The sequence below is a fragment of the Typopeltis vanoorti genome, chromosome 22, assembly GCF_054136105.1.
Source record: "Typopeltis vanoorti isolate ZY-2024b chromosome 22, IOZ_Tvanoo_1.0, whole genome shotgun sequence".
NCBI lineage: Eukaryota > Metazoa > Arthropoda > Arachnida > Uropygi > Thelyphonidae > Typopeltis > Typopeltis vanoorti.
The window spans coordinates 60105515-60131388 of NC_143570.1; the positions used below are offsets into that span (position 1 = coordinate 60105515).

Genomic DNA, 25874 nt, shown 5'->3' on the forward strand with positions numbered 1-25874 from the left:
TCAGCCAGTCTTGATTACCATGATTACTATAATACTTGTAGCTACTTTTTATTTTATTTATTTATTTATTTCGATTTTGGTTACACGGAGGGTTTTTTTTTTTTTTTTTGAGTTGGTGCTGCAGTTAATCTTTCTTTATATATTTTTAATAGCGAACCATTGTTTAACCATGGTCGAGAATTTTGTTTTCTCTCATTTTTATTTTTTGAATAGCTTTTTTGTATATTATTATTATTTGACACCTCCAGAAAGGACACCTGCTCTATAGCTCTCTCCACCACTCAATCCACCAACTACAACTAATCGCAACTATACCAACGCCATCTACCGCCGACCACCACCACCACTAGTTTTTTCACAGACAATCACAAATATCCATGCTCACGGCGGGATTCGAACCCGTAACCTTTTGGCCCCAGAGAGAGGATACGCTAACCACTCGGCCAGCCAGGCAGGGTATACATGCTGGGTATACAATCGATTTACATCATACCGATTAGACAAAAGGACTCATATGATTCTTCCCGATTATCGAACAGTATCATAAAATTTTAAATTACTTTAATGTGAACATGGAACTGGGATTTGATTTTCCATAGTTTCAGTTTAAAATAGCGGTCTGCTTGTTTCACTTTAATGTTCGCTGATATAAATCTGTTTTCTATGACACAAATAGGCATTTGTATTTACCATATCTTCTCCAGTATAGGATAAAATTGTGCTGTTAGGCCAAAAGTGTATGATATGTCTAATATCTATGTTTGAGTCGGTTATAGTTATGCTTCATTTAGGGGGTTAATATCCATGTCTTCCGTTATAATTATAGATCGATTAATGTTTGAAATTTACTTTAGCCAGCCAGGCTTCTAGTTCCTCCAAGAACTGCTTTCATCTGGGTTTTCATCTGGTGACTGTAAATGAAGATGAGTATTAAATTGTGGCCATCAATGTATTTCTCTAGTTAACGGCTGACTGATATTTCTCGAATTTCACTTTTAGTTGATTTACAGTATATACTCGTTTAATGTTCATAATAATTCTCCCACCATTTCTTTCTTTCTTTTTTCACGATAGTAATTATATATTTGGAAGTCACTCATATATACAGTACAAGTTAAAATTATGATAGCTATAAACGATATGTTCACTGAGAAGAAATAGTCAATATTGTCTAAATATATGATTTTTTTTTTGTATGATTTAACACTTAAATACATGAATTTCGTTTTACAGTTTTCGAATTAGTTAAATACGTTTTAACAGTTTATTTGATCTGAAATATAATTTAAACCATTCTTAATCAGATTAGAAATTATGTATTGACAATGATAAGAAAAATATTTTTACAGTTAATTCTTTTACCTGACAACACTAAACTAGGGTTCCCATAATGTTTTATTAAAATTTGGGACATTCTGAAATTTTTACTTAAAAAACCCTGGACATTTTCTAAAAAAACGGGACGTGTTAAAAATTAAGAAAACAAAAAATAAAACTATTATATATGTTGCACTTTAAATTAAATACTGCTATAAATATACATTAACATTAAATCCACTTTAAAAGAAAGGATTATTAAGTACAAACATATTTAATTAGAAAAATATTTATCAGATTTATGGACCTGTTCAATAATTTTTTTTCTTTTGATATTTGATCATAGAACTCAGCATGATTAAAACTTTTACTGTCTCAATTTTAAGTCTGTTTTTTTCATCTGTTCAGAGCGCATTTATTAATGAAAAAACACGTTCAACAGCTGCATTAGTTCCTGACAGTGCTAAACAAAAACTAACTAGGCATTTAATATTCCCAGAATTTATACCCTGCTTTGTAAAATGAGCAAACATTTCACACCCTTTATCACTGACACTTTGATCCTTCTGTTCACTCCACACTTCCAATTTGCTTTCACAATATTTTTTCAGACATACAAACTCATCAAATAAGTCCACTTCATTCAACAGTAAAACTTGTTGCCACTGTCTGCATGAATATGTAGCTTTCTTGTATGTTCTTCCAAGTCACAGGATCCTTTCCCTTCAAATTAATCCAATACATAGACTGAAGAGGTGTGAGAAATTGTGTACACCACTCCTGAATATATTCAATACAGGTGCAGTAGAAATCTACTGCATAGCTTTCAAACTTTTCAACTGTTATGCGTCCTTCTTTTTCTAATTCTTGCAACTGGTTTCTCACAGTAGTTGTAAGAAACTTTTCTGCCTTCCTACAATTTAACCTTTCCACCAGTTTGTTTGTTTCATCCTTCACTTCAATTACTGTTATATCTTGCTTTTCAATACATTTAATGGTATCATAAAAGTTTTTTAACTGGCTGGAAAGGAAATGCAGGAGTGTAATTGAAAGTGGATTTTCAAAGAAATTTTTGAGACTGCTAGGACATTTGTCAATAGAAAGAAAATATAACTTCAGTGAAGGGAACATGTCAATAATCCTTTGGAGTGCATGCAAAAGAGAGAGTCATCTTGTCTTGCTGCTACCCAAAACAGTTTTATACTCTGTGTTCGTGAATTCACAAAATGATTTAAGTTCCTCAACTCGTACACAATACTGTATATGTGGAAATGTTGGTAAATCTTGTTAATTATTAACTGAAGATCGATAGGTAAGCAATGTGAAGCAGTCTTCACAGCATTATGTATCACATGTACAGGGCAACCAATTCCAATTAAATTGTTCACAGTGTTTTCTTGCATTTTGAAGTACAGATTATTCTTTACCTTTCTCTTCTTTCCCAAAGTTTGTATTTGTATTCTCTTCTAATATAGCAATAACCTTTTTAGGATGTGGATGTGCGGTGTGACCAGAAAGGATCGTCTGAGAAATGACTATGTGAGGGGAACAGTGAAAGTTACGAACTTAGGAGTTCGTAACTTTCAGGAGGCAATACAAAGATACAGGAGGCAAGGTTGAGATGGATTGGTCATGTGATGAGGAGGGAGGACGAATATGTGGGAAGAAGGGTCATGCAGATGGATGTGCAAGGAAGGAGTAAGCGTGGGCAGCCAAAGAAGAGATGGGGGGAGCTGGTAGAAGAGGTCTTGAGGACAGGAGGATGTGGAGGAGACTCATCATCAACAGTGACCTCACTTAAGTGGAAGAAGCTGCAGAAGAAGAAGAAGATAGCAATAACCTTTTTCAGGAGATCTAACTTCTGTAACATTTCCAACACATAAGAAAATAAAAGTTCTAAAGTTTCACTACCTAAATTAACTAACTCCGACACATTCACCTTCACACTTTTTTCTGGATGATAGTCTAATGACCAGAGGCACTAATTTCATGTCAAAGTGGTTTGATGAATCGATTAGTACTGATAAAAAACGAACTTCTTTTAGCTCTTCCTCAATCTGCTTTGTCGCTAATGGCGCAATAACATTGGTTATTATTGCCTTGCACTTTGTTTGCGAACATATGAATTTATCGTTGAAAATTTTTTTCACGATGGTTGTCCATGATGCAGTCCATGGAGTTAAAGCTGTGGTTATGCATCGCTGTGTGATACGCGAAGGTTGCTTCCTGCACTGCCAGTGATAACTGTTTTTCCCTCTCACTCTTGGTTTTCACAATTAAAAAAGTACTTATACTGCGGTTAGAAGCCTTACTTCGAACAGCAGCTTTATGTTTTTTCGTTTTCACGTGGTTGGCTACGTCTGGCCGACCACCATGCGAAATGCAAAATTTACAGTTACATAAAGTACATTCCTCATTTTCATCTACACCTTTAATGAAAAGAAATTATGTTCTAATATTATCATTAATACTCCACTTACGTTTCGGCATTATAGGGATAGAAAACGATAAAAATTATAACACACGAAGTATTGATCAAGTAAGATGCTATTATAACAGAAGCATGGGGAAAAAAAACATCTCAATTAGTTACTATTAGTTAGTTTTATTATTTATAATACTAATGATTATTATTATAAATAATAAATAAATAAAATTTATTATTATCAACACTGTAATAGAAAAACGAGATAAAATCCGTTTATCCATTTTTTCCTGAAGAATACTTAAAAAAGCGGGACTTTTGGAATTAACTCGGGACATCTTTATAAAAAACTGGACTGTTCCGGGAAAAAAGGGACGAATGGGAACCCTACACTAAATGCAAGGTGTGTTTTCTTCATAAATATTTCTGAATTTTCAAACCAGAGATATTTATGGAGCACATCCTTATCCTAGTCTGTAAAGATTAGTTAAGCGTAAATTAGTAAAGATTAGCGCGAAAAACTTTCATAGGTACTTCCGCGCGGTTAGCCTAGTGGCTTTGCGTTTCGCAACCATATGCCGGAAAAGAGTGTCCTAGGTTCGATTCGCCGACGTGAGGAGCTTAAGGATCTGCCATAGCCAAGTTAGCCGGGCGTGGATTGCAGGATTTTTTTTTCCCCAGTTTATCTGGGGAGTTTTCATCGCGCAAGCAGGCAAACCGGCCCCGTGAACATACGGATCTACAGCCATAAATACTTAACCCCCCCTTGAGGGGGGCTCAACTTTCCCCAATAGAGACGGGGGGAAAAAGGGATGGAACTCCATACGAATAAATAAAGTAGTCTCTATAAAGGTTAGCCAGTCTTCATACGTTGGAAACTCAGATTTTATTTATTTATTTATTTTTTTTAATCCTGCAAATCAAGCATTATGCTTAAAAGAATGCTGCATACCAAAATTGGTGGCGCTAACTCATACGATGTAGATTTTCGGATCAAGTTCTCTAAAATATAAACAGTTTTTCATTTTGATTCCAATTTTTAACGAGTGATTTATTTTTATACTGACATATATTGTTCCTGATTTTAATCGTTTCATCTATGAAATTCTCCATTCATTATCAGGTAACTATTTCTGATAATACTTGATCCCACACATTGGTACGTGATGCAACTTTACTGATTAAAGTGTTTTTTTATTATTATTATTCTTATTCTAAAATGAAGATTTTGGTCAATTTATAATCACAACTGCATGAAGAGGAAGCAATTACGTGATTCCTATTATTTGCATACATAAAACTGCATAGTTGCTCACAGCGTTGGAGCAGTTACTGGCATTGTGCCAACACTTAAAGCAGTGCATGTGCGTAATAATTATACATTCAAGTCACCAACCACAATTCAAATAGGAATAGTGCGATTTGTATACATAAATCAACACAGTTTAAGTATTGCCATAAGCAGTAAAGCAAAATCAGCGATGAATCCCAATAGATCACTGTTATCGATATATTGGGATTCATCGCCGATTTTCACTTAACGCTATGATATCAACGCCATTTTTTCCCTCTACGAAATGGGTGGAGTGACTACGCGAACGACCTATTTATTTCCAGCAAGCAAAAAACGAAAACGGAACAAAAGAATTATTCTAGTGTTACCATGTTGCTTTGTTGACAGGAGCATTGAGCGAGAGCAGCTTGAAACTTCCATATATTCGTAGGAAATACAAAAACAACATATTTTGAGGTTGGGTACGCTTGGAACTCAACAGAAAACGCAGTTATGAACTCCGTTTTCTCGTATGCTTCCTAATGCATTTTCTTTTTATTTCAGGAAGACAGGCGACTTAACGTAACAGACTGAATGTAAAAGAATTCATTACTCACAAAATGGCTTACTGAATACGTAGTCATTGTGATAAGCTTTTTCATTTCTCACTCTCTCTCCATATTGAATTATATGTTTAATACATTATTTGCTTCCTTCTTGTTGGATGTCATGTAACATCCCCGCCCCCCTTTTTTGAGATGACTTATAGCTGCAGTCTGATATCTGAAACATCCTTTTTCAAAAACCATTTGTTAAATTATTTTACAAATGTATGAAACTTAAGAAAATGAAATAATTTTGGACTCCACTGTTTCAGTATTTGCAATGAAGCCACATAACAGACGTAAGTAATAAGCATTTTACTGTCATGTTCATGGTTTGTGAAATCGCATTATCTTGATCGTTTGGTATTCATGTCATTCGCAGTCGTTATCGGGGAATGTATACGAAACTGAAGTAAAGCATTTGATATCTGATTCACATATTTTTAATTAGTAATGCAGTGCATACTAATAAGAATTGTTGCTTTGTGTTTCACAGAATATATTCTGTTAGTTATTAGCAACAGGATGTCTTTTCCAAACCATTATTGCACAAGTAGATCCTCCGTAGCTCAGTTAGTATAGACATTTGGTCTTTCCACTCAAAAACCCTTTGAGTGGAAAGACCTGGGTTCGATTCCCGTCTGGTGTCTTTCGACTGAAGTTAGCCGGTCTCCTACGGATATAGAGGATTTTTCGTCCGGGTTCTGTGAATACACACGGATCTACAGTCTCACAAAATATTTAATATTTTTTGAGATCATACTTAATCCCTCATCAAGAGGGCTCAACTTCCCCTCCCCAAAGGGGACAGGAGAGAAAGCGAGGTATATCTCATGCGAATATTATTATTGCACAAGTTTCCGTTGTTGTTTTTTATTTTTTATATGGACCTTGATAATCTTTTGAAAAAATATTTTTCAAGAAAGTACATTAAAGATGCTACGACAAGCATCTATGAGATATAGTTTAATTAATGTTTTTCTCTTATACCGAAAGTATATAAATGCTGGAATTTGCTAATTCCTTCGATGAGCGTAACAAGCATTGGAATCTCATCATCCAAATTGCTTTCTGGTGCTTATTTAGAGTAATCGAAATTGTATACGCTGCTTTCCTTGCACCAGCTTATAATTTCACTTTTTATAGCTTTTATATTTCCTTCAGTCTATTTTGCTTAGTGATTTATGGATTGACGCTCTTAAACGGAAATAGCGTCATATTCTCAAGAGATCGGAAATAGAAAGAAAATAAGATTAAAATTATGATAAGACTACTAAGTAGAGTATATCAGTTACTAAGTTAACTCAGCTATAATGCAATAAAAGAGCATTCATGGTAGTAGCATGTTAAGTATCATGCTCTAATCATCTTCTACGAGTGGGAAATCTCTGAAGTTGCGCGATATCTAATAACACAGTGTATTTGCATTTTCAAAGTTAAACCATTATAATTCTTTCAAACGAAGGTAAACTGAATGATTCCAGATTTATTTCAAAAGCAAGTTATGCATCCATGTTCGACCTAGCTTATTTTCTGTTTATATGAAAAAAACCTTTGACTTCACATTCTCTTTGAACTCTGGTGAGATAATTGAGATCTCTGAGGAAAGGATCTAGTGAGTATGAAGGATATTGTGAACTTACAACACTATGTCAGATATAATGACAAAGTAATGGCGTGTGTACCAGAGTACTTAGCATTTGCGATGACGGTACTGATTTTTTTTTTTTTTTTTCAGAAGTGTTCAAGTATTTGTTATTTGTATCAGTTTCTTCAACGTGTACCAATACAACTCAGGCCACATTGGACATTTTGACCATTAATGGCATGGATCCCAGCGTACCAAACAAGCTACTGATAATACTTACTAATCAGATAAAGAGCATTTAAAAGCTTCATTTCATTTACAGAGTCTGTTTTCGTTTATTATTTAAATCCTTTGCACCTCTACATAAAAATCATTTTATTTATTCATAGAAGTCAGTTCCAGTAGGAACAGCGTGCTCTTAACACATTAAATTATAGCAGTAGTTAAGCTATTTTATTTCGGCGTAGTGGTTGTCGTCACTGTTAGTGCAGCTCACGAAACCTCCTTCATAGAATCACTAATTGTAAATTGTTAGTGCAAATTATTAAGGAAAGAGAAAAGAACCTGGGAGGGAAAGGTTAAGGAAACAACAGAAAAAGAGGGGGGGGGGGCTGTTGGTAACGGAGAAGTCTTTGTGAAAGTGGAGCGCAGCTGCAAGTAAGTGAGTGACCTTTCAGTCATGTATTGGGAAATGAAATCTTGTGTTTTGACAGCCTGCTCCAAATTAATTCATACTTTTCATTTATTAAAAAAAAATCGTTCTTTATAACTAGAATTTGTTTCGGTGTAAAAAACATAGTTTGAACTAGTGTACAGTATTTTTCTTGGGATATCTTGGAAATCGCCTTGAGTTGTAGGAACTCGCAACGTCTAATTGATAGTTTTCTGGGGTATCGATTGCTTTATGTAAATTACAGTAACTTGAGACTTTCATGTCTAAAACAAAGAGACACGAAATGCATTATTAATAGCAAATTATTTATTTACGTTATTTCCTTACACATGTCGAACAACATCTTCAGAACATTGAGAAAACTTGGAAACGAAAAATGCATGTTTGATACTAAGTGATTGGACGCAGGTGGAGGTATGTGATATTACCAATAATGTCATACGACAAGTGCATAAAGCATGTTCATGTACTAAAAGTAAACTGAATGTTTCTATTAGGGATCATTACTTTCTGCTAAATGGGCATAGATTCATCCTTATTATTGATGAGAATATGTGCTGAAAGGCTCTGGAAACAATCTTTCAAATTGGAAAAAGTTACGATAAAGCTGATCCGGAAATAAGGCCTGACTTCACGTACTGAAAAAATTGAATGCCATGCCCACCCTCTTTTATTTCTCAGTAAACCCAATCCATTTATAATAGATTCTAATATAATAAAAGTGCAGGAATATGGAATTCTGTAAATTCCTGGTAGCGACCGTGATTGAATTTTGTCCTTTAACGAAAACAAGATGGATAATATTTTCGCACAGGTGGGTGGAGAACCACTTAATTGAATTCGAAAACTTTTCCGAAATACTTTTCATGTAAGAAATATATATAATGTGACTTATACCTACGAAAGGTTGCAGTCCTGTTGTATATTAATACCGTGTGTGGGCTAAGAGACTTTTTTTCATTATTTTCTATTGATTTTTGTATAATTCGGAACTCCTACTCTAGAGACTAAACGTTAATACTTTTCAAACCACTTTAGGCGATGGGTGCACACCGGATGATAAAATTTAACTTACACTTCACAATCGCTTTGCCCACGAGATTCGAACTTTGCAGATTGTTTATTGAAGGACAAGTACGTTAAACATTCTGCCACCCAAACCGGCATGTAGTGGTCGATATTATCAGGTGTTGTCTTGGTTCGTATTTTTGTAAAACTTATAATGTTGATATGAATCTTCATAATGTCAAATGTTTGACATCAAGATTCCACCCAACAAAGCTGATATGATTTTCTTTATTACGGTTTCTTCATTATGGGAAGTCGGACTTAGCAGATTATGCTTTATCTACGAACCATGTGATACAAAGGAGCCACATGACGTTGACTACTCGTAGTTCTTTCAAATTTGAAAAAAAAAAAAAAAAAATGTTCAAAAGAATTCTGCAAAGTATATCCATCTTAATAAGAATACTACGCGTATTTCACTGATAACAGAAGTAGTTCTCAGAAACAATTCATATTATATGAATATGTTATTATATGGCATTGTTAGCACCGCGTACCTCCAGCTGCGACCACCCGCTGTATCACTTGTGCATATTTAAAATATTGTCAGCACTTTTTATTGTCCTGATTATTAGAAGCTAGTGTCATCGATACAATTAACAGTATATTATCGCAAATAAATAATTTACTGATAATATATATTAATACACAGGATGATCCAGAAGTAATAGGGTAGTTGCCAGAACAATAGTCCCTACAATTTCATCGTTATTTTCTAATTTATTATTATTATTGTTATTATTTTGATTATTGATTTTTCGTGTAATTTTATATCTAAATTTTATGGTCTGCTAATAAAAATATTATGCTTAAATGTTGATTACTATTACTTCTGGATCGCTCTGTATATTGCCAGCCTAGTTGGTTAGTGCTTAATTCCCCCCCCCCCCCCCCAAATACACTAACATTTCAACAGGTTATGGGTTCGAATTTCAATCTTATCATAGGCATAAATGCTTGTAATTGTCCTAAGTGGGTTATCATTGAGTGTGATTGTCCTTAGTTGGAAGGATTTTTAGATTATGTAAAAATAAATAAAATAAGCCTAGTCCACCCTTGGAGCTGATATACTAGGTTTACAACCTTTCATTAGTGGGAATCACATAAAAATATGGTATTTCGTGTCTAATTTCCATTTTAGAGTATGTTATGTTTAAGTGTGGATTTCGAGAGAGAGAGAGAGAGAAATGATTCTGAGCGTTTCGTCCATAAATTAACAAAATGGAATTCTTGTTTATATTATGTCAAACCGGTTTGGGGACGAATTGTGTAATATTTATAAACTGCACTTGTTACATGCTATGCGAAATGAGAAATACGCGATTCCGTCACAGAAAAAAAAATGCAGAGAATCCTACCGAAATATCTTGGCATGAGTTATTTCTCTCGTACTAGCAGGAATGTAATCCTTGTTTTTTTTAGTCAAAAGACACCATCTGTATTTCCTGCTCTATAGAGACCTCCGTAAGGACAGAAAATAATCGTATTTTGAAAATACATTTTTAATAAACACCTTATTATTTTATCAACAATTTTCTAATAGTGATTTATTTTACACTGTTACTTTACTTTTTTTTTTTCTAGGAGAGCCAACTATGGTTACAGTGAACATTTATATCAATAGTATTGGTTCTATAAGTGCTGCCAACATGGTAAGTTTCTTCTCTTTGTTTCTTTCTTTAACCTTTCTATTAGCTAGTGGTGTCTGAAGTAACTCTGTGGCGTTTTTTTTTCGGAAGTAAAGATAGGAGAAGCTTAATACTTTAAACTGTAAGACTGTAACTCTTCTTTTCTTACTTGAACAATAAAATCAGAATAAAAAATCATCATATATCCGAGTCAGAGCTCCATTTGTTAGTATTCACTCACATCAGTCCGAAACAGAAACCTAAATATTAATAGTAAAGTAGACAAGACTTACGACCTTGTATCAACAGGGATATATCCCATCACCCTGGCTTCAAAATTTAAAAAAATCGGACCATCTCAGGGAAAGAATGTTATCTCAAATGATCCCACTCGAGCGATCCCATGATTTGTGCTATAGAAGCAACCACTTGACATAAGATCTTTCGTGTCTCATGTTAACTGTTCAGGCTTGCGGTAGATGTCTGATGTTCACCTGGCTTAGATTAGGTCCAGAAATATGTACAATGAGGGCACTAAAATTATATTAGATATATTAGATATATTTTCAGGATTTCAAGCAAATTGAGAGCCAGTTGAATATCAGAAAGTAGTATACAAACGAATCCACTATTTCATCACTGTGATTACTCTGCTACAGGATTGGTTTGAATTTTAACTGACTACCGTTCATATTTGGAGTAAATTAAAGCCTTCTGCTGTCTTCTTAGGGATTTTAGTTCTTTGGAATCCACGACATTTTAAGGAGATCGTCCTGCTCCATCTTCTTTTACACGGATAGGCATGCCAGGACCAAATAATAATCTACCAAAAGTTTAAGACTGGCGAATATATAAATAAAGCTAGTTTATAACTTGTCTTCTTTTGACCATAACTGCTGTGATGCGTCGTGGAAGACTTTCTACTAATATTGCGTATAAATTTTGCGGCATTGTATTCCCACTGCCCCTTTTAGTAAGTTCCACTAATTGAAAACAGCCGTTGTGATCGAACCCTAATTCCCGGTTCAATTTTATTTCACTGATGCTTTATCGAGTTCAGAACGAAGCACTGTCTATCGCAATGTTCCGATGTTATTTTATTTAAGGGTTGTTTGCTTGTAATCATTGTTTTGTGATACGGAACGTTTATCGTTTTAGGATCGTTATCATAAAATTGCCGAAATGTAACTTGCACAGTTGTCCTCAATAGTAAATGCAAATGATTTCGGCATTACGATCGGTGCATCTAATGCGTAATTAGATGCACCGATCATGAGGAGCAACTTCAATGCTGAGATAACACCCTGAAGTAAAAATTGTGTTACAGGCGTTCTCCATACTCAAACATGTTCTGCAAGTTTGTTTTTATTTTTACATATAACAGAAGCAAGCAAGGCTATTAGGCCAGTATAGTGTCTGTTAGGTGGGTGTATGCATTCGGTTTGCCTATTTTGCTGAGTTTCCGGAAGGAAGACGCTTCACCTCCTGCATGAGACCGGATAACCCACTTTCATTTGAAAATTACTACACTTGGGAGATGCCGACTTCAAGATCATAAAGTATGACGTGTCGCTCCACAGAACCGATTTTTATTACTCCCTTGGCCAGGTACTGTTTGTTTAGCACCATGTCAGCAACGGTGTGTGTGTGTGTTGTTCGAGCTGCAGCTCAAAAGCTCTCCACGTCTAAGAATCGTGCTGGCATTTTACTTTCATTGTCCACAGCTATTATAATCTTCTGTTGGATTATAGAAGTGTATGATCAGTGATTATTATATCTAATATAAATTGTTTATTTATAGTAAGTGTAATTAAAAAGACAACACCTAGTTGTGTATCTTTAGAAGGTAGGGATGAAAAGATATTCGGTATAATTTAGCCTTTGATTGATAAGCAAAATAGCTCCATCACCCAATAATCTTTACTATTTTTTGTATATTGTTTAAATTAGGATCGACGTGAAACAAAATTTCAGGAAATATCAACATTATTACTAGACTTAATAGGTTGAATTTTTCAAGTGGTTTTACATGAACTGAAATAGTGTGTGAATTGATTTCTCTTCCCGTTTTTGCATATTTGGTGATATAAGTGACTATTTCTTTTCATCTGGACTAATACCTGCATTTTTAAAAATAAACTCTCGTGAAAGGTTATTGACCTATAATACATCATTATATAGAGACAAACATGGAACTTTTTCAAGCCACTTCAAGCCTCCAATGAGCAGTGCAAGAATCTCCCACCTAAAGACATTCGCAAACATCTATGTCCACGACAGGATTTGAACCCACAGCCTGTTGGAGAGCTGCTACTAGCCACTCAGCCAATCAGGCCAGCTGAAGTGTGAGAGGTTAATAAATGTGCACAGATGGTCATATTGTATAGTTCCGGTTTTTTTTTTTTTCTAGTGTGGTTTGTGAATTTTTAGGCTGTTAATGATGACTGTTTTCATCCATCCCAGTATAAACATTGTGTTCGGTCTTCAGTAGATGTGAAGTCACCGAGTATTTCTTTTTGCTGTGATAGATGTCATGTGGCATTTGTTAGGTGCATTAATAACCGCATTGGTTATGAATCGTCTAGGGATTCTGGCTTGACTGATTTTAGTTTGCGCCCTTTAATTAGCATACGTGATGAGATGTAATTAATGTGCTCTGTAACATGGCTTCGTCCCAGTACACCGGCTTACGTTACTAGTTAGTGCTGCATAGCTTTCACGGCAGTTAGCAAGTTGATGGGATATACCTGTCCTTCGCTTCGGTTACTATGTTTGGTTTCACTGTCACTAGGACAGTGATTTCCAGAATATATGTAGAATGTTCTTCTCCTCACCACCTCTATTAGGAATATTTTCATCGCATTACCCATTTGTTTTGGAAACGTTTTCACTATCTGTCTCTGTTTCTTTTCGTTAAAATTTTACATAAATAATTATGGCAATAACAATCTTATTTACCTAAATTATTTTATTAAATAAACATATTTTACGACTATATATTCAGATGCACAAAAAAAATAAATAATAAAAATTCATAAGGGACTAAACTTTTCATCCATCAAGTTTAAAACACATTCTACGGTATATATTTAATTCAAATTATAGTTATATAATTTAAATAATTATAAATTATGACTAAAATAAATTTTTAATTTATGTTCAATTTCATTTGTATTTAATTTAAAATTACTTTAATATTTAGGCTTGTTTTACAACGCTGAATTTTGCATACCGCGGTGTTCTTAACTTACTAATTTATACAAAATACTGGGGCTCATGCACAGAGAGTGGAATAGGAATTATCCGTAAACTGTATTTAAATGTCAAATCTTAATTGTATTAACGTCCAAAATGATAGCGATTGCTCATCCGAGTGTTCAGTGATTAAAATGTACAGAATAAAGTACCTGAAGTGATATATTTATAGCTAGCGATTTATGATAATTTACATACTTATAATTTGTGAATTAAAGTTTCGGATTTCTTTAGAAATCCGAAACTTTCTTTAAAATTAAAATTTTTTTAAATTTTTTTATTTTAATTTTAATTTTTTTAAAATTAAAAATATTAAAAATTAAATTAGAAACTTTAATTTTATAAACTTATAAAAACGAACAACTAAATAAATATTTTAGCTTAATGTGATTTAAGATGAGCCTCTGTTGCTCAGTCAGTAGAGACGAAGCCCTTTGGTCGGAAAGACCTGCGTTCGATTTCCATCAGTGATGCGAGGAATCTTTATATGTCTCTTTCAACTGAAGGTGAGTTATCCGGTCTTATACGGAGGTGGGGAGGTTTCACCTGGAAACTCGGGTTTTTCGTCCCCCAGAACAGACAAACGGCCCCATGAACACACATGGGTTACAGTCAGGAATACGTAAAAACTCTCAGCCATTGGCCTGATATATGTCGTCAGCTATATGCCGGTCCCGAGCCCAGATAAAATGGGCTCGAGAACGGCCCATGAAGACATGTATCTACAGCCACAAGGCTAACCACATTATCCTCGATACGGTAGCGGTTAAATGAATAAAAAAAATCCTCGAGACCACAAGGTAAAAGAGGGGAGGAGGAATAATAATAATAAGAATAAATGATTTAAGATATTTTCTCCCTTGAAACAGACTTGCTCCTACTTTGGCGCACACTTCCTCGGTATTTACCGATATGCTTATATAGTCTGGAACGGATACATTCACTGTCTCAACAGCGAATCCATGGATGATGGGTTGGTATACCTAAGAAACTGGTCATTCAGATCATATATTGACTTTAAAAAATGGAGAGTAACTAGAAATTTTACCAACCATTATTGCACACATTGGCTTGTTAAAAATTTTTACTTCTTGAAAAAAAACAATACAGAATTAATTTCAAGGTTACCAAATTAGCATTCTCTAATCTACTCTGTCTAATTTAAGATATAAAAGAAAAACAAAATCAAAAGAATTCCGAGAAGCCATATGTAATTCTTTTTTTTTTCTACTAGACTTTTTACGTTGCTCATTTTAATAACAGGATCATTAATAACTGTCACATTAAAGCTTGGTAACATAAATTACTAGCACCTTGAATTAATGGCTAATTTCTGAATTCTAATCTGTTCATCTCTATAGGATTTCATAATGGACATTTATCTTCGTCAATCGTGGGTGGATGAACGCCTTCAGCTAGCTCCGTACGGTATCAACCAGACCGTTACGCTAAACGGAGAAGACTTGATAGCAAAGATATGGAAACCCGATTTGTTCTTTCGGAATGTTAAAGCAGCTAGTTTCCACATGGTCACAGTTCCGAATAAGTTAATCAAAATATCTCCTCAAGGAGAGATTCTCTTCAGCATGAGGTGAGATTTCCGTTGTTTTTTTTTTTGTCTGAGATGCATCAGAAAAACGCTAATGATATTGTAATTTAAATTACCTATACGACAACTGTTAAAATATTTCAGAATCTGTATATGGAAGTTCCGACTGAAATTTTTCCATATATATACGTGGATGGTCTGAAAAGCTCTCGGCCTCGAACATAAATGGCAAAACTTTCGGCAAGATTTTTTTTCTATGTTGGTGCATCTGTCATAAGCATCCGTGTGAAATTGCAAGTCATTCCATCAGGTAGTATGTTTTATGCAGCTGTATGAAACAAAAGTGTTGTCTGTATCCCTTGAAATGGATAAAATTGAATATCGTGTGGGTATAAAATTCCTTTATAAAAGAAGTTTTAACGTCAAAAGAAATTCATTCGAAGTTCATAAAAGTTTATGGGCACTCTTCTCCTTCGTTTTCGACAATTAAGAAATGGGCTGCTGAGTTTAAACGCAGCCTACCGGCCTTGAAGATGATCCACGTGAAGGACATCCAAAAAGTGTAACCCAGAAATCATTGATCAATGCACGATATGGAATTGGATGACCGGCGAATCGAAGTGCGTGAAATTTCTGAGACTGTAAACATTTCAAAAGAACGTGTAGGATATATTTTGCATGAAGAATTGCAATGAAATACGCGGGATGGGTGCCGCGCTGATCAAAAATGCACTCATGAAAATCTCTGAGCAGTGCTTGGAGCGTTTTAACAAGAACAAAACTGATTAAGTAATAAAATCGATTTATTACTATGAATGAGACTTGGATTCACCAGTACACACCAGAATCCAAACAGCAGTCAAAACAGTGGGTAGAAGCCGGTTGTTCAGCGCCAAAGAAGAAGACAAAGTCGGTTCCATCAGCAAGTTAATTATCTTGAAAAGGGTAAAACTATAACCAGAGAATATTATTCCGATCTTTTAACTAGACTAGACGAAAAAATTCATGAGAAAAGACCCAGTTTGCACAAGAAAAAATCATCTTTCATCAGGACAATGTACCTGCCCACAAAGGTGTTTTGGCAATGGAAAATTAAGGGATCTGAACTATGAATTGCTGGAATGTTCGGTTTCCGAATTATCCAGTCCTTTGCCTAGCTCTGGTATTAATGTACTATAAGACTACATCTAAATGTACAGTCTATATCTGATCATTTCGATAAATTGCAGTGGTATACTTCTTGATGCTAGTATTTTCAGGACATTTTATAATCTCATTGTATCAAAAGTTTGCCTTTTTTAAAGTCATGAAACACAAAAATAATCGTTTAATATATTCTATTGATTTTTCTGTTTACTTGTTTTGCAACACATATAGGATGAGTGCACGTAGTTTCTTGCGGGATTCCCATTTTTTGTTGTTATAATTTAGTTTTCAGTATAATTCTTCGTTAATAATTACCAGCTCGCTGGACTCCACTCCCGGTGTTACTTCTCTTCAGAAACTGCGCATGCTCTAAATCTCATAGTTGGTGTTGATAAGTATCTTTAAAAATGTTCTGTAATGCCATTTCATTACATGAAGGGAATAGGCGAAAATCTTGTAACCTAAGTTTGGGAAATCGAAATGTTATCACAACTAGTTGAGTTCATTTCTACCGATAATTTATAATCAACCGGATGAGGAGAATACGATAAAAAACTGCAACCATCTTGGTTTCTAACTTTGACTGGTATTGGTGCCCATATAGAATTGAATTCTACAGTTCAGTTTCATTTTCTGAGTTGAGAGTTAAAAACCATTTTCAGGAGAAAATTCCCGCTCAGGAGTCGGATAAAAAAAATAAAATAAAAAAGTTTAGAAAAGGTTTCTCTATTCGGTGATTAGAATACCCCCATAATTCTCTTTCTTGTTATACCGGATATATAAGCCACAGATATATCAGATTACAAGATATATCAGTCACAGATAGCTGATGTGCTAACCATTTTTTCAACCAAAGTGGCAAAGATAACAGGATTCTTGTTTCATCCTTCAAGCAAGCATGGCCACATGAAGTAATATAACGATAGGCTACTTCTATTTGGATGCAGGTAACTTCACATCCAATCGCCATAATACGCTGGGCTCTTCTTTCAGATAGTATATTGCCATGCATTATAGGAAGGGGGTCACCAGATTGGGTTCAACCTTTATTGATGTCTCATCAGCGGGAGCTAAGCTCGTTGGTGATACTGAGAGCTAAATCAATGGTAGAAGTCATGCTTCCCTGTCGTACAAGTAGGAAAGTAGTGTATCATAATATATAAAAATACTACTATGGATGAGAAAGAGATACTTATAGCAAGTTTTTTAGCTTGATTACATACTAGGACAATTTTATGTGAAGATTCCTCATTGCTATATACAAGCTAGCCTATCGCTCACGTGCCCATTCACTTGGGTGAAGGATAAAAACAAGAATATAATTACTTGCTTAATATAATTTAACAAATTAGACTATTTACACAAACACTTAACGACATAAAAATTAATTGAAAAGTAAGCATACAAAACAGTGTTCTCATAATAAAATTCGCAGACTGATATCTCCTAGCGTTTCTTAGACCAGCGCTTCCCAAACTATGGGAAGGGGCTCCTCCTTGGGGGTCGTTAGTTTTGTTGAGGGGGGGGGGCGTGAAATAATGAAAATAAATTTTAAATGTTTTAAGACTAAATATTTCACCTGATATTGACTTTTGTGTAGCAGTATTGAAACACATCCATCACATTAAATTGATATTAAACTTCTTTTATGTTTTTAATTCTTACTTTGTTTATTACTAATCGTTTTACGTTTCATGCTTGTACTGCAAATGTACAATAACAATATATCTATCTATATAAAAATATGAGATAATGTGCCATGTCAAATGTGTATGTAAGATGCTAAAATGTAATATTTTCATTTGATTTTTGCAATATTCGCTGTGTATGCTTTGTATTGAATATAAATACAATAAATATTGTAATAATATATGCCTGTATTACGATTTTTTTTCGATGGGGGCCGTGAAATATTTTAATTTTTCCAAAGGGGCCTTTATATCCATAATTTTGGGAAGCACTGTCTTAGACCACTTATATTACTCTCTTCACTTATTGTATTTATTTTCATCTCTTCGTTATTACATCGCAAACATGCAAAATATTTCCATAATTTTTTAGCACCGAGGAGTTATAAAACTCCTCGGTGCTAAAACAGCACTGGTAAACTCAAGATTAGTAATATTTCTAACTCTGACTTTTGTATGTTGCAAGGACGTTTTACTCAGTTGGCCTTCTTGGCCTCCATATCATAATTGACGTAGTTACCTCAATTAACAGCGGATGAACAAAGATCATAGCGAAGCGTGTAATTATAACATTTGTGGGATGCTGCAGCCACTTACAAAACTGAATTTCAGTGAGCAACATTACGAGTATTATAGTTATAAAATACAAATTTTTAAAATTAGTTGCTATAATAATTTACAACTAGAAAATAGTATCTTCAGGATGGTGTTCTAGATTATCCGTTAAGGACTGGAATTCCTCATTCGATTTGTCTTTTTCATCTTTTCTAATTTTTTGGGAGGGATTGTAAAGAGACGAAGCATGACGTCAGCGTTTAATGTTGGTTGACTTACGGAATATTCAGTGAAACGCTGCGTTCTGGTGTTATGAGAATTAACACATCACGAAAATGTAGATGTTTCTTATTATGTGTATGTGTGTGTGTTGGGGGGGGGGGGGATTGATGTTCTTGATGGTCTGGTCTTGGCGTTTCACTGGACATTTTCCATTAGCCATACTGCACGCTATTCTTTATGCTTCTCTCAATTTTTGGGAGGAATAGTTCACTATTCCTCCCAAAAATTAAGTATAATTCATACCCTAAAAAAAAAAATAATGTATTTTAAAAGATGAAGACAAGCTAAAAGACGAACTTTAGTCTCTTTCTCTTCAATTCGTTTTTAACGGGTATTCCAGAAAGAATACTGTGTAGGTGATACTATCTCCACCCCACCAAAATCTTGACATGCGGACTCAGTTTCCATCCCATACATCGAAAACCTTTTCATCTGGATCGCTACTCTACTGCAGAGTTATAATATCTGGTTAGATGTACAAGTCTATCCGAGCCGTCCTTAATAGACCTCAGAAAGACAGCTGTCCCTTTCTATAAACATCTCATCGATGCAAGAATACAGAAGAGGAAAAATCTGAACGTGCACATCATGATGATCCCCATCGATTGGGACACATACTCTAGCTACAGAAAAACGTTTTTTCGCATCCAGTCATGGAATCCACTGCGGCCATTCACTCACATAGCTCAACAGCCAGGGTCTCATCTTAAATGACGTCTGGAAATCTTTAATAAGTTTTCTTAACATACTAGAATTCAACTTCTCCAATAATCACCTTCAAACTATTAAAAAAAAAAAGGACAGATGATGTGTGCCGGCCATCACTGCTGCCGCTTTTAGATTGTTTCTGTGCTTAGTTTATTTGAGTTTTATTTTTATTTTTAAATTCCTTCTCTATCTAGCACCCTGAAGAAGCCACCAGACATAAGTGTGTATTATGCAACTGTAAATGTTTATTATTATTATTACGTGACACCTCCACGGCGTCCAAAGACTCATCGAGGGAGGGCACTTACTCTACAACTCTCCCTCTCCACCAACTCCAGCAAACCGCATCATCTACACCAACCAACGCCATCTACTGTCCACCACCATCACTTTCACAATCATCCATGCCCACAGCAGGATTCGAAGCCACAGCCTTTTGGCTGGAGAGCGGATACGCTAACCATTCGGCCACCCAGTTATTTGTTGTTGTTATATGTTGTTATAAATTATTATAACAACAACAAAAAAAAACTCTATAACTAAGTTGTAGTCATAAAGTTCAATTTGAAACATGAGCTTTCTTATTATAGAGTCAAAGAACAAATGTATCACAGTTTATTAACAGGCAATGGCCCTTTCAGCTCTTTTGATGTGTCCTCAGACTTAATTTTGCAAACACTTTCTCTCCAAAACTAGATAGATGATAAATCAAGAGTGATTCAAATTTATCGCAGTTTTGCCAAAATGTGATAACCAACACAGGAGGCTTTTCGCATTATAGTTTCACTCGCATATAAGAATGGATAATCAAAATATTTCTTGGCTGTAATGTAATCAGAAATTGAACTGAAATAGATCGAGGTTTTTTAAATCTTGCTGTGGAAATGTGCTTGGGCTTTCCCTACTGACTTCTGATGAGGTCGAACCTCAAGAAATAATCGAAGGGAAATTTATATATATTTATCAAAAATTTGCATCGACATTGCTGTTATCTGATGTACAGATTATTATTCTTTCTTTGTCATTTCTTTTTCAGGTGAGTTTCGCTTTGAATGAAACGAAATCTGTTCAAAGTCAAAAGTATTTCATTGTAGAAAAGATAGTTTTCAAACTGATAACTGGTCCTTTATGGTTAATTCTAGGCTTTACAGATAGGTTCGCATTATAATCATATGAAGTTTAATTAATTTTAGATTTTAAAAAATTCTTAATATAAAAAGGTTCATTTAAGTCTCTCCTTTTATTGACTTTCAGATTAACTCTACGTCTCGCATGTCACATGACATTTCGGAAATATCCTCTGGACACCCAGTATTGCCACGTGGTAGTTGGACCCTGTGAGTAGAGATCTGTTAGAAACTAGTGAGCATTTCTTTCAGTGCTGTATGTAACAGAATTGTTTTTTTTTTTTTTTTTTGAATAAGCAACATATGCGATATACTTGTATCGAGTGTCAAAAAAATATTGTTTTCTCACTTGTGTACAACCTTCTCAAATGACGCTATTTAAAGTTTCATTTAAAATTTTGGAAGTTCAGATGCCATCACAGTTTGTGTAAACGTAGTTTTAAAAGAAGTGAACATTTTAACCAATCCATGTCAATTTTTCCAGCTACATGTTTCTTTACATTTTGCTACTTTATTTAATAATTAGTGATACTGCTTGATATCAGTTTTTGCTTTTATTTTATTTCTTTTGCTTGGTCGTTTGTTTATTTGAAACTAGTTTCAGTTTCTTTGTTTTTTTGGAAGAATGAATTTTCTAAAGCAGCTTGAGCTGTAAACGAACTTGAAAAATATTTTCGCATTCTTGATTGTATTCGAAATTAGGTTTACCAAGACAAAGGACTTGAGGCTATTTAGAATTATGGCCGAAGCAACAAATGCTATGAGGCCAGCATATATTGTGTTTGTTAACTGGTTGTGTTCTCTACACGGTTTGTCTGTTTTGCACGACGAAAACAACCCGAGTTTACTGGCCGATAAATCTGCTATTTTCGTTTGAGACTGGCTAACTTATCCTCAACAAAAGGGTGATATACACTTTAATAACAGAGATTTGTCTCCTATTTTTTGAATGTCCATCGATTAAAAAAAAAAGCAAAAAATAAACACTAGACTTTATGCTGATTTAAATCAAATTTAAGAATTAATAAGTTTAAAAATAACGTTCTTCAAGTTCAAATAACTTGAAGAACGTTAAGTTATGAAAAAACAGAATTAAAAAATATAAATGATGTAGACTTGCATTCTAACTGTACACTTTTATGAAACTACACTTTAACCTGGGGCTTATATGCGGATGAAAAACCGGGAATGGCGACTTATTTTGTGTTTTGCTTTAACCAGAGCATTTTTGAAGTAGCTAATGTCAAAATCATTCCTGGAATTCCTATTGTTAGAACATTGTTATTATAAGAATTCTTATGAACGGATTTCAGAATTTTTAATCTATCTGTTTTAAAATAACTACAAAATTTGCTGTACTTTAACTGCACATGATTTTCTTTTTTGGTACGTTACTCTCCATTTATATTTTATAGCCAAGTCAGTAAAATACTTTGAAAGTTTCTTACTTTCAAAGTAATTGAGAAAGAACATAAATCTTCTGTATCTGCTTTCATGGATTTCAAGAACTCTGCACAAAACAAGCACATTTGGCCTTTTATGGCCTGGAAACTGTTTAGAACCGTTAGTTCCCATAGGCTCAGCAGTAACTTTCTGAATACCTTCAGTTTGCAAGCTATTTATTTCTTAAGTAAACTTACACATGAACTCTTTGACAAAGTTCACGTGTCTTCTCAGTAATGCAACACTAAGGAAGCTCATTCCGAAGGTTTGCATTTCCGTGCTTTCATTTCTTTCTCATATTCAAATAGTGATAGTAATCTATATGCAGAAAAACAGAGACAAAACTTCAGTCTTTAGAGTTCAATGCCATCTAACAAATAAACATAATATGTGAAGTACGATATTCTTCTTCTATGATGTTATCCAGGTTTAAACGCTTCACGTGAAATATAAAGTACGGGCATTTCTCAGTATACACATGGTTTGCGTTTCTGTAAGTCTAAAACACCAATGAATCAAAAGCTAATTTTACATAAAAAATAAAGAAAAACTGAAGGTTGTATGTACTGGCTAAGCTGGTCCAGCGTATTACGGATATTATTTACTCGTGTAGCTTAGTACTCTTAGTTCTTTATTTTATTTTATGTTAATAATGGCATATAAAGAAACAAAATACAATAATTTGTTTAGTCAAATTAGATTCTTCCATGTAATGTGATTCCTCTTCTTTGTCTGATGAAGAAAAGAAATCAGATAGTGGTGTTGTGTTTCCTTCACATTGAAGGATTTTATTACCAAAAGTTGCTTCGTACTTTTCTGCATGATTGCCAAATCACGTAGAAAAGGCTGATTGCTCTTTTCACTTGTTTGCTGTGCCACTAAATTCCAGAGGATTATTATTCTCAGATAATCTAAGTTTAATGAGACAATGAAAAGTAAGTGGTTAGAATGAATAATAATAATAATAGTAATAATAATAATAAAAGCACCTCCAGCTCCTCTTTTCTACTGCTCGGGCCGAGCGCGCTTCTCACAGCCGTATATATACTGTATATGTACTTCTACTGTGTTTAACATCCCTCAACAGTCTACGATGTTGTCTGTCGCTGTTATAGGCTGAGTCGTTTAAAAACTAGAATTGCGTAACTAAGGAAATTACTTCAGTAGCTGCTAGATATGATCACTATGCTTATCAGTTATAAAATAATGCTGTTATTTTATTTTACGTGGGTAATGCACAAGTAAAATACTGTAAGTAGAGCCTCGACAGTTTCACGAGGTTTGAGCACGTTCATTCTGACCATATACAGGTGACTCAGCGAGAGAGAGAGAGAGAGAGAAGTTTATATGAGCTGCGTAGTTCCTGCTTCGCAAAATCAAGCGAATGGAAGGGCTTTCAAGAAGATAGCGAAGACTCTTAAAGGGCCTATCAAACAGTTGCAGCGGGAATTTATGGCTATCATGATTACTAACAAAAATTAAGTATGAGAAACTATACTATGCTTTAAAACTTTTCAAACTAACATTTGTAGTAATGAAAACATTCACTCATATCGAAGGAGTGTCCTATTAACTCGTATGAATCGGTCATTCCATCTTAATGGCTGACGAGGACTGCTGATTTGGTATCTGTAAAGCAACCTTAATTATGCTTCAAGCCAATTTGCTTCATAACAAGCTGAAATAAATAAGGTTAGTAAACTGTAGATACCAATCTATAAGCATGATTTATCTGTTTATCCAAGCCTCTTTTAATATAAACATTGCAACACAGATTCATCGTATTCACACTGTTGACGGTTTGCACTTGCGAATGTGCCATTCAAGGCAACATCATCCGCTGCACACGAGATTATTATAATAATTTATAATGAATTCACATGACATTTATACAAAATAAGAAATTCATTTCTTTACTATGCAGAGCAACTGTTGTAACGCAAACTCGATTCCCATCGGAGACGTGAGGAGCTCAAGGATCTTCCTCAGCCATAGCCAAGGTTAGCCGGTCTTGGGCGCGGGCAGTAGGGTTTTCCCCCCTACTGCCGCTGCGGTTTGTTCATCCCGGAAGCAGGCAAACCGGCCCCGTGAACACACACGGACTACAGTTATGAATACCTCCAATAGGGATGCAGTAGAGGAGTGGGTGCCGGCTGCATTATTTCGCCGTGACTCCTCATTAGGAGGAGACCCAATCCGTCTGAATCAGATGGAAGAGAGAGATAGATAGATAGAATTACTTTTCCAAGTTAATCATTCAGTGGGCTGATAAATTCTTTCTTGAAGACTAGAAGATAAAGCATTTATCTTGAAATTAATCAACCTCTTCAACCTAGAGAAGTCCAAAAAATACAGCAGTTAGCTAGCCGTTCGTAGCCATCAAGACAATCATAAACATTGAAAAAGTAAAAACGTTTTTCACTGTTAATAGTATTAAGCGCCTGAAATATTTTCTTCCATAAATTCACCACCTACTTCACGCTAAAGGATTTTCATATATTACGCAATGTCAATGTAAATCGGCATCGATGGCCGAATGACTCGCGTGCCCCTTCTCCAAACAAGAGGCTGATTGCGAATCCCACTGTGGATATTGATGTTGATGAATATCTTTAGGTGATAGAAAGATATCGTTGACTGATCTGAAGCCACCAGTTGATCGTCGAAGTGACATTTTGGCATCTCACCATAAAAGCTCCATCTCAGATCAGAGTTTTGAGATTATCAAATCTTTAGCTCCTCCATGGTTCTAATATTGATGTACAATGTTTTATGGAGAGGATTCACATCTCATCCATTCACAATTTATGGATGGGACAAGGAACCTGTTTTTTTTTTTTTTTTTCATTAGAAGGCCAAAAAAGTGTTAAAACAATTAAAGAGAGAAAGAAAGAAAGAATCACACCCAGCTTTTCCAATTAACGTTAACCGGGTTCAATTTATTTTCGCCATAAAAATACTTTCATTGTAATGAACACTAATTTGTATTCTAATATATCATATTTCCATAATTTGTGAGGTGAAATTTATTTATTTTCAATCATAAAGTAAAAAAAAAAAGGTAAAAAGTGGAAATAAGACTATTTATAAACGTCTGTACTTAAATTTTATCATAAGTAAAACATACTTGAAATACCACTATTGCAATATATTTTCTCTCTCTCTCTCTCTCTCTCTCTCCCCCTCTCAATCTCTCTCTCTCCCTCTCTCTCTCTCTCTCTCTCTCTCTCTCTCTCTCTCTCTCTCTCTCTCTCTCTCTGTGTGTGTGTGTGTGTGTGTGTGTGCGTGCGTGTGCGTACCAAATTACTGTACGCCCACAGATACAGGACTCTTCGCCACTTCTGCGCATGTCAAAAGAAGGAGAATCCATTCCGATAATAGGGTAATCAGTCCGTATTGTGAGATAAGTTGTTTATTATTACACATCCGAAAATTAACTTTTCTTTTATGAAAATTCTAGTTTTTAAAGTGGTAACTAGTTTGCTTGTATAACAGTTGGAAAATTTTACGTATAAAGCATGTGATTTCGCCTGTTGGTGACCAA

The 25874-nt window shown here is 34.7% G+C and overlaps 1 protein-coding gene across 1 annotated transcript in view; it reads left to right on the forward strand.

The window, feature by feature from the left end:
- The window catches only part of LOC150094447 (glycine receptor subunit alpha-3-like), a 77040-nt gene that overhangs the window by 35923 nt on the left and 15243 nt on the right, over positions 1 to 25874 (forward strand). The window contains exons 3-5 of the mRNA XM_090411744.1: positions 10534 to 10601; positions 15194 to 15423; positions 21015 to 21097. Coding sequence (XP_090267870.1) covers positions 10534 to 10601; positions 15194 to 15423; positions 21015 to 21097 — 381 coding nt within the window. The remainder of the gene's footprint in view (positions 1 to 10533; positions 10602 to 15193; positions 15424 to 21014; positions 21098 to 25874) is intronic.